General features: G+C 30.6%; 2 protein-coding genes across 4 annotated transcripts; one reads left to right on the forward strand and one right to left on the reverse strand.

The window, feature by feature from the left end:
- The first annotated feature begins 947 nt into the window (after positions 1–947).
- Positions 948–20,283, forward strand: LOC113515538 (S-adenosylmethionine synthase). 3 transcript variants are annotated; one of them, XM_026899786.3, is made up of 11 exons: positions 948–1,031; positions 10,979–11,310; positions 11,653–11,730; positions 11,815–11,937; positions 12,460–12,572; positions 13,073–13,216; positions 15,255–15,341; positions 16,549–16,680; positions 17,157–17,339; positions 18,494–18,627; positions 19,098–20,283. In XM_026899786.3, the coding sequence occupies exons 2-11, from the start codon at positions 11,196–11,198 to the stop codon at positions 19,201–19,203; spliced, it is 1,215 nt and encodes a 404-aa protein (XP_026755587.1). In that variant the 5' UTR covers positions 948–1,031; positions 10,979–11,195; the 3' UTR covers positions 19,204–20,283. The 3 variants fall into 3 exon arrangements, with proteins under 3 accessions (XP_026755587.1, XP_026755588.1, XP_026755586.1); XM_026899787.3 differs by lacking the exon at positions 12,460–12,572 and adding an exon at positions 12,049–12,161 and having other exon boundaries at positions 963–1,124; XM_026899785.3 differs by having other exon boundaries at positions 967–1,124.
- LOC128200295 (uncharacterized) lies at positions 4,640–8,368 on the reverse strand. The gene is made up of 2 exons (XM_052893356.1): positions 6,635–8,368; positions 4,640–6,543 (listed from the first exon to the last, which is right to left on the reverse strand). Exon 1 carries the CDS (start codon positions 8,085–8,087, stop codon positions 7,143–7,145), a length of 945 nt encoding a protein of 314 aa, XP_052749316.1. The 5' UTR covers positions 8,088–8,368; the 3' UTR covers positions 4,640–6,543; positions 6,635–7,142.
- Positions 20,284–20,628: the final 345 nt, after the last annotated feature.

Raw genomic sequence — 20,628 nt, forward strand, 5'->3', positions numbered from 1 at the left:
AATTAAGAACGAGAGTAAGAGTTTCTAATTAGTATCACGTTATGGGATATCTCAATTGAGAATCTCTCAAATTGAAGCAAACATAATATTAAAATATAATATATATTAAGTATATAATATATAAGGTAAGTTTAATATTCATGCAATTTTCCCTTTTTTTTCTAATAAACACTAATTACTAATATTAATAAAGAATATGCGTATATAACATATTTACCTTGGAATAAGTAACAGATTTTCTTGATATTTTCTTAATGAAATTGATAAGATGATCAAATTTGAAAAATGTATTTGATTGATGAGTTTATATAATAGTAATTTATCATCCCAATAATATTTCTGATAGGTTTTTCAGTAATCTATTAACAAAATGGCTATTAACTAAATGAAAAATAATGAACAACAGTTTGCATAATTGATTAGAAACTGTACATATCATTAAGTAAATATTTTGTGCTATAAGTAGACTACACATATTAATAGGGAATTTATTTTAACAATATGACAAAAGTCTTTCAAGATTTTATTCACAAAAACTAATTTCATGATTAATGAGTAAATCGATTGCAGAAAGAACCATCAAAATTGTTTCTTAATTGGTAAAGAAATATCTTTAAACTTAGCTTTATATCTCAATATAAAAAAATATTATAAATCATACAAATGGAGATAAAACGGGTATCGACCACCCCTTTTCATTAAAAATATATTGCGCATACAGAAAATCCTTAGATTCGAACTACGAACGTTCTCATCTCATTTTTTAAAGTCGGTTATAATTAAAAATATATAAAAATTGCTATATGGTGACGATGGAAGTAATTAGTGTATTTTTCTGTTTATGATTAACAAAATATAATTTGGATAAGCGAATAAATAGGTATAACTATTTGAATGTCATGCTCTTGGAGCATTCAGTTATCTCTAGATTCTCACTGTATAGGTACACCTCACATCATCGGATCAAACTCATTTGGTGTCTATCTTTGTTCAGTGAGATACGTGGTCCAGATTTTAAAGATTTTAATTAGGTATGTTATTTTGTGGTGAATGTTAAATTCAAGAAATATTTTATTGCCTATGAAATATTAAGAGCTTGGGTTTATCGTTACATCTACATAAATGTAAGTCTAATAATTATGCAATTTTCCTTTTTTCTAATAAATGCTAATTACTTATTAAACATTAGCATATAATATCTATAATCTAATGAGTATACTGCAATTTTATATACACTATCAAGACTTAACACGATGTAAAAATTTTGCAGGTAAATAGTACCTGCATACCTGCTTCTTTATTGCCAACGTTTCAACGTAAATTGCTGTGACCATAACGTGTGTGTTAAGTCCCGATAGTGTATTTGAAATATGTGTAGACAACGCAAAAATTTAAAATTGAACATGCAGAGGTGCATAATGACAAAATTTTTACATTTTACACCCTTAATCACATTACCATTTTTAAATAAAATGTGTACATTTTATCCAAAACCGATTACATGCTTGCACTTAGATATATTATATAATTGAGTAAATGTATCAATTCATCTATAAGTTCATGTGATGCGAAAGTGGAAGACTGCAGCAGGTATCGACTATACTATATATATAGAATCAATTTACTCACAATTAGTAAATTTTCAAGTGTCTAATCAGAATTAAATATTCAGGTATAAATACGATACAAATGGTCAATTTCAATAATTGATTCAAAAAAGAATATAATTCGATATCCATTATCTAATAGCTTTAATATTACTATAATCTTTAATACTTTGGGTTTGTTGGAAGACAACTTTGTCAGAGTTAAGCTCGCCTTTGTACTTTTGATTACATCTTTCATATTTTTATAACTAATGTGTACAATAAAGTATTCAATAAATAAATAAATAATCTTCTTTGTCATTAAAAAATTTTAATTAATAAAAAATCCCACTTTTTTAAGTAGATGTTCATCGATTGGTACCCATACATTGGGAATTACTTTTCTGTCTCCGTGATTTTATCAACAAGGAATTCGTTTATATTGTAATCTCCTATTTTATATCTTTCACTTAATTTATCTTCAGAGGAGAACGGTATTTAAAAATAAAATCGCTTTATTTCTTAGCAAAAGACTAACTCCCTTATTTATAAAAACGTCAAACCTCTTATAAACCTATTTAAGCCATTAAAGTGTTTTGTCCTTTTCTTTTGCACTAATTTCTCAATTTGAAAGATAGTGATAAAACATAATAGTTAAAATAGGTTTGTAGGACATTTTAGTTTTTATGAATAAGGTGGTAAATTTAAAACAATGCCTTCCTAACTTAAAATTAATAAATTTACATATAAATATTAATTTTATTGTAATAGATAATTGCATGAGATTTTTAGGGAACTATTTGTCATTCGGAAGGTATATCTACCCCGTATATATTTAGCTGTCAATGAAATGTAGTCACAGGGTAGTTGAATAATATATTATCAATAAAATGCAGGTATAAAACAATCTGACTGTCACAGCAGACAGCGTGTTTGGAGAAGTAGAATAATAAAAGTTGTGATGTGGTTTAAGCTGACCTAATTGAATTTCGTTATTATAATACTAGTGAATAGAAACAATATTTTAACATTATCGGCATTAGTAAATCAGTGCTAAATGATCCAATCTTAAGTGATTTCCAATGATTATATATAGAAGGGGTAAGTTCCCACAGTTATTACGATATGCCTAATAAACTGTTATATAGAGCACGTAATATCATAGTTAATTTTGATGTATCTTAATTGTTGTAGCTTTAGGAAATGCCCTTGAATATTGCATACAATGTTTTAAACCTCGTTTCACTCCCTTAAGGGGGGGGGGGGGGTTAATTTAAGGGGTTTTAACCCTTAAGGGTTGAATTTTTTAATTTCCTTTCTTACTGTTCACCTAAGGTAAATAACCTATGTATCTGTATGCGAGAATGTATGTATATAACCTATGTACCTAAATATGCAAATAAGATTCTAGATTCAGCGGTTTCCATCACGATACGGGTCAGTCAGTCATTCAGCCGCCTATTTTATACGCTTATATAGATTGTTGTTGATTATTCTTAATTTGAAATTATCTTTGATTGAAATTAACGCTATGAACCAATAATACCTTCAAGAACCTCGTTTTATAATACTTTCTTTTGCTATTCCTCGTTTTAAAATTTTCTTACCTTCTTAAATCTCATCTTGATCTTTTTATACACAATACTCTAGCCTTATTCGTTAATAATAATACATGTAGTAAGTTCAAATCATGGATAAAACTCATTATTACTAAATAAATCTACCTTTAATGTCTCTATAAGTACGTTTTTTTTTTCGTATCTTTTACCGTCTGTTGTATATTGAACATCAACATGAGCTCATTCAAATTAATGGTTTTTTGCCTTTTCCATAAATTAAAAATAATAGTATCTGCAATGGTTAGTAGTTGTAATGTGTAGTGCTGTGCCCATTACACGTTGTCTTGTTGTTCGTTTAACTCCAGTTAGAAATCAAACATTTGTCTGGGTCACTTGTATGAATAATCTGGATTTATCAATAAGGTACCAATGGTAATCCTTTGATGCGTGGTTACTTATCTTTTTATTTTTAATGGACGATAATGGAACAGTAGGCCCGCCTGACCTGTGCTATCATCGGTCGATGCTGGCGGGGTACCATTGAGGAATGATAGGTGAGGATGAATTGAACAGGTCAGTTAGGCTATCATAACGAATTTTTTTAAATTAAATCATGATAATTTCCAGGAGGAATCGCGGAGAGGTTGACCTGATAAGGTATATGTTAGCAATGGGACTGCTAGTCCCATTACTAAAAATACCTTCTCTCTCCTTGTTACCCAAGTTATACTACATTACATCTATGATAAATTCTTTGCTATATCCATGATATGTATAGGTGTACACTACTACCGAGAAGATACTTATTTCTTCATCTACCAGCACAAAACGATGGGCGAAAGGTACTCATCATACATTTTTATTTGTTGCATAAAATTTTCAACTGTATCATAACATACGCATGAGTTTTTTGCATGCTTGATCACATGTCGTAACTTAACAGCCTAACATAAAATAAATATGGTCTCAGACCAAACATTATGGAAAATATTATCACACTTAGACAAAATTCTTTCTACCTGTGTGGGTGAAAGATTTTTGTGTGTGATTGTTTAGTCAAGATGTTTAACAGCCAAAGGTCGTCATAAAAATGGCATACAACATGCACAGACACTTATTATTATATTTATTTTATCTACGAGTATTTGCGCAGTTAGGAATACTTGGCCAAAATGAAACTACTATTAACCACACGACGATAGGTACTATTATCTGAAAATCAATATACATTCATATGCACTGATGCAATAGGTGAGTCAAATTCTGCTTGAATTTATCTATAATTACAGAGTGCAGATTATCTTGACAAATATATATTCTGTACCTGACAGAACTCAAATAATGAATTATGTAATATACCCTATCAAGTCATACTCTACGCGTTTCCTCCTTTTACGTCTAGTATGTAATGAGTGATAATGGAGGGGTAACACCAACTGCGCTATCGGTATACGCTGGCAGGGTACCAATGAGGAATGATAAATGAAGATGAAAGCAGGTCTGTTTGCTCAGTGTGACAAATTTCATTAGAATTAACCACAATGGATTCGGGGAGGTACCGTGTGGAGGTCGACCTGATAGGGTATATTGCTAGCAATGGGGCTGTTATTTTTTTTAATGGGTGATAATGGAATGGTAACCCCGCCTGCACTATCGGTATACACCGGCGGGGCACCAGTGAAGGATGATAGATGGGCATTTTCATTTCAAAGTGTACCTTGATAAAAAATTCCAATTTTTGCTATTGTTGTAAGTTTTAGTTAATTAAAGGTTCTAAAATGTTCTAAACTAACTGATGGAGTTGAATTTATATTTGATTGTAATTAAAACCCCTTTTTATTATACGAAAAACTGTTAAAAAGTGGATATTGCTGTGAAATAGTGGTCAGTTTTGTGACGGTTTTGAAGTTATTTATTGTTAAAAAAAATTAGGAATATAAGTAGATTTTTATTTTTTCTAGCTGATGAACATTACAGTTCATCGAAATAAATAAATAATAATCTTAACTGAAAATCCCACTGTCCTAAAATGAACTTATAGGCTCGGTTTTGTGACAAGTGATGCTTTGATGATCAGAATTTTCTCTTTATTTCTCTTAGTAAAGCGACTAGTTTTGAAATTTATTATTGAAATGTTCAATAGTAACTTAATAAAAAAATGTTCACAAATTTGCTAAGTATATATCAAAAACCAAAATTGTTAAAAAATAATTTCGTCCACATTGAAGTTGGGACTGTCACAAAACCTGAACCTGAACCTGTCGTTGAAAGACCTTAAGCTGAGATTACATGGTACACAACGTTGGTAGTCAAAGTCATAGTACTTTTTCACATTTATTAAACATTGGGTGAACAATTAAATATTTTTTAATACTTATTTTAATATTTTTTAACATTTAATTGAACAGTATCACAATCATATTAAATGACACATTTTCATTTGACTAATTCGTTATTATAATGACATTTTGAGTAGCACTCATCTTTTTACTTAAAACTAATCATGGCACTTTGGCGCATTCTTGGTAAGAAAAATATCAAAAATAGGTACTTTTTAGAAAGTTTTTGAAAGTTAAGAAGTAGTGAAATTATTGCCTCACTCTTAAAAAAAACAAAGAACATTTAACACTTAAATGATAAATATTTTAATTACACAATTTATATGTATCAATGCCAGTTCAAAACATTATTTAAAAAGACAAAAATAGTAAACATTATTTGTAATAATATAACTCCTTTTAGTAAGGAATATAATCAGTCTCAATGCTTTTTTAACCCTTTAATAAAACTAAATCAACGAAAAAAACTATAAACCGTTACACTTCTTAAGAAAGTTATTCATAACACTTAATGATATCAGTCTTAGATAGTATTATCACAACAATATTGGCAAATTCAAGAAGACTGAATTAAATTATGAGCCTCTAATGAACAACATTATTAATATATATCCCTTGTTAATATTACTTTGAAATCTTATTCATACATACCTATCAAAAACATATAAAAATAAAGATCATAATTTAAAAAATATTAACCATTGTAACAAACATCACATTCGTCTGAAGTAAAATGGTCATAAACACAAAAACTACAAAATGAACACCAGAAGTATGAAATTTGCAATAAATTCCAAATGTCAGTTTTACTCATGGTTAATGTAAAATGTTGTGGTCTTGTTGAATGATTTACCTCTTGTCGGCATCCAAAACACTTGTCAACTACAATAAAATGAGTTATGGGCCAGGGACATTTAGCGTCATCAATATAATACTGCTCCAGACCTTGCATTGTGAATACTTTATCCACGTCATGAAAGATCACCATATTTTGTCAACTACAGTTCCTAATAAGCGTCGGATGTAACCAAAGAATACAGATGTAACCAATCAATCAATCTGTAACAAAGAGAAAAATATATATATAGAAGTAACAAATATCGATTTAGAAAGTGTAACTTATAGATAAGCATTAGAGAATATACACTACCTTCCAAACATGATTCGCAAATATAATTAGTGCTGGTATAATTTGCTGTGCATTCACCACAAAACCAGATTTGGCTAACAACACATTTTTCTTTTTGGCCAAAAATAGTAGAAGAGCATTTATGACATTCAAGAAAAGTAATCTTTAATGCAATTTTAGATTTTTTACTTGTTTGTGTCTGGTTGTTTGTTAAAGATGCTGTTATTTTAACATCTTCAATTATTCTAATTTTTTATGTTTTCGCTCCTTCAGTTTCAGTTACTTTTGTTTCAGGTTGTCTCCCGTCTTATGGTACAATTATAAGCTTTTTCGGATCAACGCAGTGACTCTGGAATTTATTAGCTACAGGTTTTTTTCTGGACACTTCTTTTTCTTGTAAATTCAAAGGCTGCATCTCTTTAATATCAAAAGGCTGAGATAAAGTTTCAATTTTAACAGCACTTTTATTTCTTAGCAAACTATTCTCAATATCCGATGAAATTATAATTTGGGAGTTTACATCAAATAACTAAGCTAAAGTTGCGAGTTTGTCGTTGTTGTTATTATTTAGTAAACCTTTCTCAGTGTCCGATAAAGCATTGATATTTTTATACCAGGGATCTTCAGCGTCATGATCGTTTCTAGGACATATTTGGTCTCTTTCAAAAGTTAATATTAAGTCATCAATGAAATGTTCTTCGGGAATATTAAATTCCTCAACTAAATTCAATGATAAAGGAGGTTCTTGGGTCGGGCATGTACTCGCCGTTGATTTTTCTGAAGTTAAGGGGTAGTTTTGGGACAACTCATTATTACTTAAACTGGGCAGTACGGAATGTAATTTCGGTGAAAAGCAGGCACATTGTCCTCTCAGGTCACTGCAAAAGTAACCCAGATCTCTGTATTTTATAGTCAATGGATCATCACTTTGATCAGTAATAATTTGATGTAAATTCATTGTTCCCTTTAGTACTGGTATTTTGGCCGGCAAAATTTTCGTAACATTTTCAATCTCAGAACTGTCAATGAGAAATACTTTGGTTGCTTTTAAACATTGTTTTAATAAATTGTAAGCATCTTTTGCGTAGACAATATCGTTACCAATGCATACTTTCCTGTCAAGAGTGCGTTTGATACTACCTCCTATCCCATCTACTAAATTTTTTCCGTAGCCTGCTTCATAGAATGACCAAGTGGTATATTGCAGCACATACTTTTGTGTGTAATAAACCAGTAAATAAAAATTATTTTTCTGGCGATACTGTGCAGATGGTCCGTCCGAGTAGAAATGTATTATCGTCGTTTCAGAGGTTTCTCGCTTTATCATGTCAATAATAGGAGTCAGGTGTACCCAGATCGCTGCAGGTTGATGACTTGTGTTGTCTGATAATGTGCAGAATGATTGAGAACGGTCTGACCAGAACACCATTCCAGTATGCAGACATATTTGAAGATTTGATGCCCCATAATGCATAGACTGGATCTTCTCCGCAAGTTTAGCTTGGTAATTTTCAGAAAAGTCGCATACTATCAAAGCTTCGTTTTCTTTTAACTCTGATACTGCCTTCTGATATTGCTTTTGTTGGTGTGTTAAATGTTAAAAAAATGTTTTTTAAACAATAACAAATTCTTTTCAAAATTATTTATTAAGTCACTAATAATTCCTTTCTTTGTCACTTTCGCTGTTTTCTTAGTTGTAATCGGTTCTCCAACTTTTTTTTTATATGTATGATCTTGTCATTCCCAGCGTGACCATTCCACTTACTGCTTTAATTTCTCGGCATTTAATTGTTGATATTGCACTTTTTTGTACTTACATTTGAGACACTTACTCCACATGCACTCATAGAAATTCCGGTTACACGATACTTGACTTAAAACGTCTGGTATACTGCTAGTAACTAAACCATTTCTGATGAAAGCAGTATGAAGAAATCCGAAATTGCTGTGCTTCACGCACAAGCAAGTAGATCTTGAAGATAAGCTAGGTGACAACACGAAAAATGGTTTATGTTTAAAAAATGTCGTAAAATCGTATCGTCCACCTTCAGCTTTGTATTTTTTAAAAGTATTAACGAGTGTGTCTAATAAATAGCGGATTTGGAGCTTTTCCTTATTTTTGGTTCGAACTTCCTTTTTACCGGCTGTATTACGACTTATGTCGTCTCTTGTATAAAATTTTGTTATTTCTGCAATATCGTGACGTCTCAATTTCTTTTTCTTATCTCTTACTTTGCCTTTCAGTCCCAACATGTTAGAAACAACAGTCTTGTTGTTGGAGTTTGTTACTAATTTTTTTAAGGTTTGTTTTTCTTTCCTATTCGCACAACTTTAATAGGTTGTTTTCAGTGTTTTTTCTCATGTTTCTTCTCTAGCTTTTACTTTTAATATTTGTAAATTTAGGCCTTCAATCTCTTTTTGTGTTTTTTGTTTAAGTCTTTGGTACCGCTTTCGAGAAGTTTCACTATTTCTAATAATCTTTTCATTGTGTGTTGTGTAACGTTTGCATTTATTTGTTAGAATTTTACATTTATTTCGCAGATTTCGAATGGTTTTGTCATTTCTAAAAATAGATTTTGAGTTCTTCTCTTGTGTAAAACTACCAGGTGTTGAATTTCCCTCTTGTGAAATACCCAGATTTTTGAATTTGTTTTGTTTCTGTCTACTAGTTCTTTTTTCTTTTCTCCACTTTTTTCTCCTTATTTTGACTTCTTCTGGTGTCAGTTGACAGACCTTTTTTTTGACCTAAATCTATCTAAATTTTTTTTTCCTCTGTTTTTCTAATTCTTCGGGACGATTTTGTTTAAGTTTTTCTCTATACCGACGAGTTCTAAATAAGTTATCAATATTGACTCACAGTAAGCAAACACATTGTATGTATAATATACATACAAAACATGTCAACAAAAAAAAAATATAATATAATTTTTTTTTATACAACTTAGAATGGCAAACAACTGACGGCTCACCTGATGGAAAGTGGTAACCGTCGCCTATAGACATGAGCAGTACCATGGACATAACAGAGTATACTGTTACGCCCATGATACCCCCATGCGTTGCCATTCCTGAGGACTCAGATGTTATTCCTCTGTGCTCTGTAAATTCGCGCTATATTCCACCCTTCAAACCGAAACACAGCCATGCAAACACACCTGCTTTACGGTTGAAACATGAATGGGACAGAGGTATCCAAACAAACGACTTTTGTACAAAGTCTCCCTCTGGTGGTAATTTTGATTTATTCTTTCGAAATCTAAAAAAAAATCTAAAATACTAACTTGACATCCTTAAATTAATCGGATATGATAGTCCATACTAAGAAAGACAAAAATTTACTTATTTTTAATAAAGGTATAGATGATTTGAGTAATAATATCAAATATATCACTGAGATTCAGAATGTTACTTTACGTCGTAATATTACGACATAATTAATTATATTATATAAAAGAAATCATTGCTTAACCGTGTATAATGGATGAATTATAATAAGAATAAGATTAAAATCTTGTATTACAATTGATTAACGCTATTATAATTTTATTTTATGGGTCTGTGGTCACTAAAAAAATATTTTTAATTTTTTTTTAATTTATATAACAAATTATATATAAAATATTTGTTATGGTTCTAAACACTGTATTGAAATAAGTGAAATGTTTCAAGCATATTTACACGTAAAATATGAAATTGTTTTTTCTCTGTTATTTATATTACATTCAGGTAAAGCACACTTTAATTTTAACTAATTACTTTAAACTTAATGCCGAGAAATAATTAGAAATTATTTTGTTTATATTCCCGCTATACAGCTATGAGCATATGTCGTGCAAATTATTATCCTATTGTCTCTCTCGCTCTAACATACAGGTTGTTATATTTTCTGTCTGGTACAATGCCAATTTATATACTTTATAATCTAAGTATACACATACATGTGTATACTTAGTACTTACTTGTTTTGTAACGTTTTGTTACTTACTTGTTTGTAAATTAATATATATGTATTAATTAAATTGAGGGGCATTTTTAGGGCTTTAAAATCAAAAACCGTTTTTAAGTATATTGTGAAATATAAATCAAAGTAATCAGTGCATCATTATGAATCATTTAATAAAACTAAAAAAAATTGTCTGTACGTCTTTACAAGACCACAAATATTATCCCTATAGTCTTTACCTTTGATTTATACGAATCTTAAATGAATTACCGTATTTGGAAATATATAACATATTTTTGTTTCCTGTTATTAATTATTATTTTCAGAGATAAAATATTTGAACCATTTGAATAGTCTGTTCAATTATTGTTGATTACAAAATTTAAATTTGGCGGTACTTTTTCAATTGTCATTTTTTTCAGGTTGACAAAACCAAAACAAATAATTCAACCAATAGGAGACGCTTGATTGATTAGTGCGAGATCCAAATACCGCTCATGATTGGTTAATATTTGTAGAACTGTAGCGCCTCCCCGACCTTATAAATATCGGCGCGAACGCGCACTAGACCTCTTTTCCACAGTGTTAGTTCAGGGGTATTTTATCGGGTTATTTTTGTGAGCTAACTCTAAATTCAGAATGCCGGAGACAGCAAAAATGAATGGATATGCGAAAACAAACGGACACAGTTTTGATATGGAAGATGGATCTGTGTTTTTGTTCACATCGGAATCCGTCGGCGAGGGTCATCCAGGTTAGTATTTACCTCATTAGATGCTACAGGAATCGTGCAATACGAAAAATGGCCGCTTTAAACATGTGCGCAAATAACTATAAAGCCGTATACGAACTCTCGTCTATTTTACACAATAAATCGCACTTATAATAATCTTTTCTATTATTTTCTGGTAAATAGAAATGTGCGGCGCATTACAATCAGTGTTTTGTTACATCACTGCACCACATAATTTCAAATAACATTAGTCAAAATAATCACAACACGTGGTCTGAGTCAAATGTGATGAAATTGTGATCATTTGGTAAAACACTTCTTTTTACATGTAATAATTAATAAATTGCTTAACATATATTTCAGACAAAATGTGTGATCAAATAAGTGACGCTATTCTCGACGCACATTTATTACAAGACCCTGATGCAAAAGTAGCATGCGGTGAGTAATGACAGTTTTTATGATCTAATAATTATAAATCAGTAATAGTGTTGTTCAGTACCTAATTAATGATATTTTCAACAGAAACCGTAACAAAAACTGGAATGATCTTGTTATGCGGTGAAATCACATCAAAAGCTAATGTTGATTATCAGAAGGTTGTAAGGGAGACTGTGAAGCACATTGGTTATGATGATTCTTCTAAAGGTAAGAAGACATTTTTACTGATTCAACCTGTGTAATTGCATTAATTTAGTGTTTTACCTATTTTATAACCTCCGTAGTTATAACAGACAAATATTATTTTGTACACACTAGGTTTTGATTGGCGAACACTAAACTTATTATTGGCAATTGAAGAACAAAGTCCCAACATAGCGGATGGGGTTTACACATCTCGAGAGGAATTAGATGTGGGGGCAGGAGATCAGGTACAAATCAAAATAGCCTGCACGAAGCAAACATTTTGGGTTTTATATTGATATTAAAAGAGACATGGGTATTAATTGCATGGTCACATGAAATGGAGGTGTGACATTTTTATTTCCTATCACTTTCCATGGTGCTAGATAGCACAGGTGTACAAAATAACAAGATTTGGCTCTGGTTTTCATGTGTTCTTCTTTAAAAGAGTAACTGCATTAAATCTTTAAGATCTAATTAATTATACTATTTTGCATAATGACATCATTTTTATCAATCATTTGCTAATGAGCATGTTGGGGCTAGGGTTTGATTACAAGACTTGCAGTGTCATGCTTGCGTTGGATCAGCAGTCTCCGAACATTGCCGCAGGGGTGCATGAGAACAGAAATGAGGAGGAAGTTGGGGCTGGGGATCAGGTATGTCATATGCCTAATTTTATTCTTAGTTTTCATTACTAAAACACTTTCATTGAGTGCTTTAGTAATGGCATGTAAAACTTCCAAGTGGTAATTATCACTTGTTTTAGTATATTCTGCACATAAAATATTAATTTCAAGTATTTTAGTAAATTGAACCGGGCCTTGAAGATTAAAAGTTTTGTATGTTCTCCTTTAATTATAATACCCTTATTATTAAAAGTGAATATACAACATAATATTTATATAGATTTAGTCATATTTTATAAATCAGCTGTTCTATGTGTGGGAAATCTGTTATATATATACCTTATCTTTATGTAAAATATATACTTTCATGAGAAAATTGTATTACTTAATTTCAAAGATTTTCCCTACCTACATAGAAAAAATATGCTACCTTTTTTTATAATATAAATTAAGATTAGTTAAGCAAAAAATGAATAATAAATATTTATGTTTTGTGTATGATTTAATTTTATTTTTGTTCTCCTCTTCAGGGCTTAATGTTTGGATATGCAACAGATGAAACAGAAGAATGTATGCCACTTACCGTGGTGCTTGCCCACAGACTTAATCAAAAAATTGCTGAACTCAGACGAAATGGAGAATTTTGGTGGGCTCGCCCTGATTCCAAGACTCAGGTAATAGTATAGCCAATCTATTAATAATTTATAAGAAGTTTATTACAAAAGAAGTTATTTATTTCTTATTTTCCTTAATAAGTACAAAATTTTTTTTTTTTATTTTAAATTAATAACAACATTAAAATTTAATGCAAAAGCTTTCTTGTGGTATGGTGTCGTCTCATAGAACTAAAAATCTATATGGTAAAAATATGATATGACACATGATATTGGCATGGTTATTAAGACTTTTTAATAGTAAATTCTTATTTAATAATTACGACTGTTAAATGACCGTATAAACCCGCATAGAATAGGTCGCCCCTCCCTTTCCCGTGAGTGCTGTAGAAGCTACTAAGGAAACTTAATGGTCAAGGGATGGGCAGCAGCAGCATCTCCAAGGTCTAATTACTGTTGCCAACTTAGCCTGTTTAGTATGTTAACTATGGGTAAAACCACCCAATAGAGAGAAGCTTATTTTCAGCATTGGACTAGTAACGTCTGATTTGGAAATTACAACTGTTAACATGGGCCATGGATGTTGGATATCTCCTTTATGATTTCAATATTATAGATCCAAATCGTTTGAATTAATGATGAATTATTTACTTTAAATAACTTTTTTTATAATGCTTGCAATGAATAATAATGTTACGAATAGTACCTTGTTTCTGTCTTATCATGAATGTCATTGTACTCTGTCTTTTTACTCAATTTGATAACTTATGTAACATTTGAACTATGGAAGCATATTCAAAGTTTTATCTGGTCCTGTTAGATAAAATCTATGTTTAAAAAAATAACATTACACTAAGCTTATTCTTAGACTATTAGTATAGGAAGTATTGGTGGTTAAACATCAATAAAAAAAATTAAATGTAAAATTTATATAAATAACCTAAATTCTAGACTGTATTTGCCTAACAAATACTGCATTAGATGAAAATTATATTTAAGCAAAAGAAATGGAAACACGGTGATCAGATTACATTATGTCGTCATACATTGCTTATCCTGCATGGAAACCATAAATTGGTGTTATATGAATTTGACACCAGTATACAGTTGATATTTGAGACTACTTAGTTACTCAGACCACACGCGGGATCGTTATCACCTATTATTTGTTATAACAATTAGAAGTCAGACTTAGTCTGGTATTTTTAAAGCACTCATTTGAAATGAAATTCTAAAGATTTCTATCTAATCGTAAAACAGGATATTTTTTTATAAAAATGAATATAGTAATAAATTCACAGAATGGAATTAAGTACATTATAACCTAAGGAATACTATGAAAAAAGATATTATTAAAATTATGTTTGTTAAAGTCTTACAGTACCTATATTAACTCACAAATTTTTAATCAAAAATTGCTGCCACAGTACTCATTAGACATGAACATCACCATAGACGTCATAGAATACACTGTGACGCCCATGGTATTCCTCGTGCGTTGCTATTCTTGAGAACTAAAATGTTATACCTTTATACTGTATATTTTTGTTGTCATATCCTAAATTTCTAATTGAAACGGATTCATTTACGACGGTTAGCACTTTCCATCAGATGAGCCATCAGTTTGGTTGCCATCTTAGTTGCAAAAAAAAAAATAATTAAATTCCTACTAACATAAGACTCCAGGTTCATATGGGCGAAGCTGAGGAAATTCTATTTTTGTATACTCTTACAGCTTTGTTTTTAAAACTAGGTTTAATTTCGCTTGACTGGGACATATTATAAAGTAGCCTATATCCTCCTCCATCCCATATATTACCTCTTTACTCATAAGAACGTTAAACATCTCAAATTAAGAGAAAGTCACAAAACACTAAATGTTAAAAGATTTGTAGAAGCTTTAGTTTTTATAAACAAAGGGGTGAGTGTAGGTATACACCATTAAATTTGGTAAAATTTAATGGTAATTAGTGAGTCTTTGAGCTCTTAAAAGATAACAAACAGTCATGTAGAGAACTTGTTTGTTCACATTGTATGTATATTTAATAAAGATTATAGTTATATTTGATTGATTATACATATTACTTTTTTGTCATAGGTTACATGCGAGTACGTATTTGCGGGAGGCGCTACAGTCCCACAGCGTGTTCACACAGTAGTTGTGTCGCTTCAGCATTCTGAGAAGGTAATTGAACACTTAAACTTGATAATTTGATACTCTATGATATTCTCTAATTCATTTCTTGAAACTTTATAAATAGTGAATGGCAATTATATTATCTATTTTTTTTAAATACTTATATTTTTTTAAATACAGTCTGGTGTAAAATACAGTTTTAAAGAAATTACAAGTAATGGCAAGGTTGGCAATTAAAATGAAAAAAGCAATCGAAGTGTTTTGTCTGCTGCTATTGTGGTGATAAACGTTACATCCGGCTAGCTCACATTTCGTCATTCCTATTTTAATCCTAATATGATAAAAGCGAGTCTGCCGCCGTCTCGTTGTAATTCTTTTTTAAAGACTTCAAAAGAAGATTATTATTTCGACAATTTTTCTATATTATGAGATACCATAATCAATGTTTCTATTTAGATTTTTTTTTTATCAAATTGCTCGAATAACCCTTGTTGCACTAAATTATCAAATTCGAACAGTCCCGAACCAACTCGCACTAATTGGGTCAAGATTGAAGTCTCTATTCTCTATGATAATAATTTATCGTCAACAGCAATCATATTTGTCTTATTTCATATAATACAGTTATACCTAAATTTTTTCAACATTTATTTTATATAAACATAAAATGTTGCTAATTAATTTTCCTCTGTGTTATGTATATTTATAAATTATATTAGTAACAATTGTGTAGTATGCGTTAATAAATTTATCTACCTACTAAGCTTTTACCTGCGACTTCGTCCCCGTGACCGGTATATGTTTACTGATCTGGGTAAAAAGTAGTCTATATCTTTCTCCACCTGTATAGTACGTGTATACCAAATTTCATAATGATTGGTTAAGCTGATAAGGCGCTATAAGTTATAAGCACTTTCACATTTATAATATTTAGAAGGAAGGATTTACCTAAAATTTAAATTCAGTCTAACAAATAAGTTGTCAGTGTTACGGTTTATAATTATGTCACTTTTACTACAATGTGTTCTATATGCACATATTATTATGTATGATTTATAACCATTTAATACCCATAGAATAAGCTCTACTTACTATTGCACTATTTATAAATGTAATAATTACAATAAATTTATTTTGTGTCAATCTCTTCCAGATGACCTATAGACTTATATATGTTTATTTGTTCATGGTTCAGGAACATAAAATTTTATCTCTATGATTTTATAGATTTCAATTTGTTCTTTTATATTTCCAGATAACACTTGAGACACTGCGTGAAGAGATCAGAGAAAAAGTCATCAAGGACGTTATCCCTGCCCAGTACCTGGATGACAGAACTGTAGTACACATCAATCCGTGCGGCCTCTTTATCATTGGCGGTCCGCAGGTAGGAAATGTCTAGTAACTTTAATATTAGTAATGTTTTCAAAGAATCAAAATAATGAACTTATCCTCGTTATTTATTTTCCTGTTCTAGAGTATTCTAGAGGTGTCTAGGTTGAGTAAATGCAGTTTTGGCATAGTTTGCTATATTCTTAATAAATATTTGCATTAAAAAAATAATGCCAATATTTTAGTAGTAAGCTATATTACATTATCCATAGCCCATTAAACTGTTCAAGAATTTTTATTTTACGTTATTTAATTTAAATCTATACATTTGTTTATGTGATTCAGTAATTAATGTTTTCCTTGCAAATGGGAGTTAATGTTTCACCCGAACAAAGCTACGGGAAAAGATAAGTTTTTGCAGTGCAAAACATTACATTAATAATACCTACCTACTTACCTACAAATTATACATATGTACTTGTAAGTTATTGTGGAAGTATAAAAATTTACAAATATATATATTTTTTATAGTCTGACGCTGGTCTGACGGGCCGCAAAATTATCGTAGACACGTACGGTGGCTGGGGTGCCCATGGTGGCGGTGCGTTCTCGGGAAAAGATTTCACCAAAGTGGATCGCTCCGCCGCCTACGCAGCGCGCTGGGTTGCCAAGTCGCTCGTCAAAGCTGGTCTCTGCAGACGCTGCATGGTGCAGGTAATTTATGAGGGACTTTACTGGAATACTTGTATACGATTCAATACAACGTTGAATCAAACATATAAATGTACTGTATTATGGTTTAATGTCATACGATTTTACCGTTACTAAATAATAAGACCAAAAGTAATTATGTAATTGAATGGAAACACTGTTAAAATGTTGATATTGTTGCGGAAAATTGAAACAGTTTTTAATACATTTTATTCTCCTATTATAATAGGTAAATTCATGCATTATCGTACTGCGCTTACTAATATCTGTGCCTCTAGTGAGAAAGGGTTCAATTCAAAATGGTCACTTTTCAGGAGAGCCAAAAAACTATCTTAAATAAAGAAAAAAAATTCTGCTGCTTTTATTGTTTGCTAATTGAACAAGTCAATGATTGCATTTATAGTAATTTTTTCTCCTCTTTCTTATGAAATTGTCGGTTTTTGTGTAAAACCTATAGTTTTAAAAATAATTCTATTATACCTAATCACACTTAAGAAAAATATTAAAATTATGATGTGAAAATAGTTTTAAGTTGAATTAAAACGATTTTATTGAAGTATTGAAGAAAAACAATGTTGTGTATTTTACGCTATAGAAAAATAATCGCTATTAAATGGTGTAAAAGGGTTCAAATCGAACTGATTCATTTTACAAAAATAATTTTTGTAAAATATTGTAGTTTTATTTCTAATTATGACTTTTTTACCACAAATATTTTGTTAATTGTAGCCTTTTACATGGTTACTATCTCTATTGTTTTTAAAGATATCGTTACGATTCTTATACCATTCGAAAGAGAAAAATTTGCTTATTTAAAGTAGCCTAAAAAAGAAAAAGGCTATAACTTGAGTTATACCCTTTCTCACTAGAGGCACAGATATTATTCAATGGCTCAATAAATAAATTACTATGAATAGAAATTATGCCGTAAGCTGACTACTGGACTAGATCAATAAGTTATCCATAGCAAACTTGCCCTCACACTTAGTACTTTTAAATTTATCTCTATTTTTTTTTTTTTTCTCAATTCTCTAATGATAATGATTTTAAAATTATGTATATACTGCTATACATACATATTTGTAAACCAGTTAATATTTACAAATCTTGTTATATTTTTATTCCATAATATTAAACTTATTTTATTTTTTCATAAGGTGGCATATGCGATTGGAGTAGCAGAACCATTATCCATCACTGTCTTCGACTATGGCACATCACATAAAACACAACAAGAATTGCTGGCCATTGTACTAAAAAACTTTGACTTACGACCGGGCAAAATTGTAAAGTAAGTAAAATTATTGAATTTGATCTATACCAATTTAATGTTTTGAATGTTCTATATTAACTAATACCACTTCCACATATGCTGTATTTACTTACATTTTTATTTCTTAAAATACTTTTAATCAAATACAGTGATTTAGCTATTTTATACTTATTAAGGTTACATTCAAATAAATAAATAAATATATAGCACTCTGTCTCTTAGATTTATACAAATATTTATTTACCATTAATATGGTTTTACCAGCTGTACCTGCGACTATGTAAACGGATTAAATATGATAGTCATCATATTAATTATATAATATTCTTCTTTTATAGAACATGCCTTGTACTTAGCAATGAGATAATGATTACAAACTTTGTTCTCAATGATCAAATTATTGTACAGAGCAGAACTGTGAGATAAGACGAAAATGTCGTAAGTTTCGTAACGTATAAGTTAATATGAGTACTCCTATTATTTTTCAGGGAACTTAATCTCAGAGCACCTATTTATCAGAAAACAAGTACCTACGGACACTTTGGTCGTGAAGGTTTTCCATGGGAGAATCCCAAACCGCTCGTCGTAGAATGACTTCGGACCAGAGTCCTAGAACATTGTAAATATTCCACCAGTATATTGTACACTTAATCTACGTGTGTCTTGGTAGTGAGGACGCGGAGATATTACGCTGTCTCTCTATAGGCAATTAATGTTTATGTCATATGTATCTCTTTAATGAAACCATCACTTCGAGACATTTGTCTCATGGTTGCATTTTTGAGATCTATCGTAAATTAAGTATTCCTTAGATTGGACATAAGCTTAAAGCGATGTCGCCATTTCTGAATTTGAGTTAGTTCCGGGGTTTTAATGGGCAGTTCCATTATTTTGTCCTATATTTTGTGATTCTTACACTGCCGATTATTTTATAATTAAGGTAGTTATTATATTGTAAATGCTATGAACTACTCAGTTAACCTGTTTTTTTTTTTAGACACATTATTTGTATTTTTCGTCGTAAATGATGGACTGCCTACAATCTCGAATCTTTACACTGTGAACTTTACAATATAAGTGCTATAATTTTTGGTAGAGTAGACTACTTTCCTGATCGCGTCACAGTGTAGCAAGTATCAAGAAGACGCGTTTACGTCTTCCTCTTCCTTTGCTCACTGCAAACATTGTGCTGCTTGGTGTGGCGTATTTAATAGTATAATTTTATAGTTTCCATTCCTATAATTCATATATTGCATTAAATAAATTAATAAAAATGAGTTAAATCATGAATTATGTTTACAATTTAACGTCACAACTTGTACAGTATAGTTTGTGTTGTGTTTCCGAAAAGGAACATAGTGGAAAAGAGCCATTTTGAAAACACACCGACTCGTTCAGGGCAGTAGTGCACTGTGCATTTACTTCAAGTATATATCTCTAATAGGTTTAATTAGGAGCAATGCTAACCGTACATGTATGTCATTAGGATTTAACTTAGAATTTTGACTTTCGTAGGGCGGTTAGTAAGTATTTGTGATTATATTTTATGATCTGTTCCGAATTTGACCTGTTAAAACGTTTCCAATTAACTTAATGTGAATTATCGATTTATCCGATTGTGTAATTTCATTGAAACTAATAATAAATTATGTTCACCCGGCACATCGGGCGTAATGAATGAGTTTTATTTGCAAACGTTGTATTTGTACCAATAGGTAGATTTTTTTATGCCTCGATGTAGCAGACAAGGCAAACCTACCCAATGTATACTAGTAACATAGGGGTTATAATACTAACAAATAACCATAAAACAAGAAACAAAGTACTTAAACGAATTACAACACTAAATTCATTAAATTTCTATTGTCCAGAGTAAACATCTTGGATGCCAACCTTAAAAATGGGGACCGCCAGACGAAAACATAATTATCTTTAAATGACAGCACAGTAGTGCTGTTGTTTTTAATCTTAGATATAGTTTGGTTTAGTTTATTTTTTGTGTGTACAGAAAGAAAAACG

Source organism: Galleria mellonella, unplaced genomic scaffold, assembly GCF_026898425.1.
Source record: "Galleria mellonella isolate WM207_F2 unplaced genomic scaffold, CSIRO_AGI_GalMel_v1 utg173, whole genome shotgun sequence".
Taxonomy (NCBI): domain Eukaryota; kingdom Metazoa; phylum Arthropoda; class Insecta; order Lepidoptera; family Pyralidae; genus Galleria; species Galleria mellonella.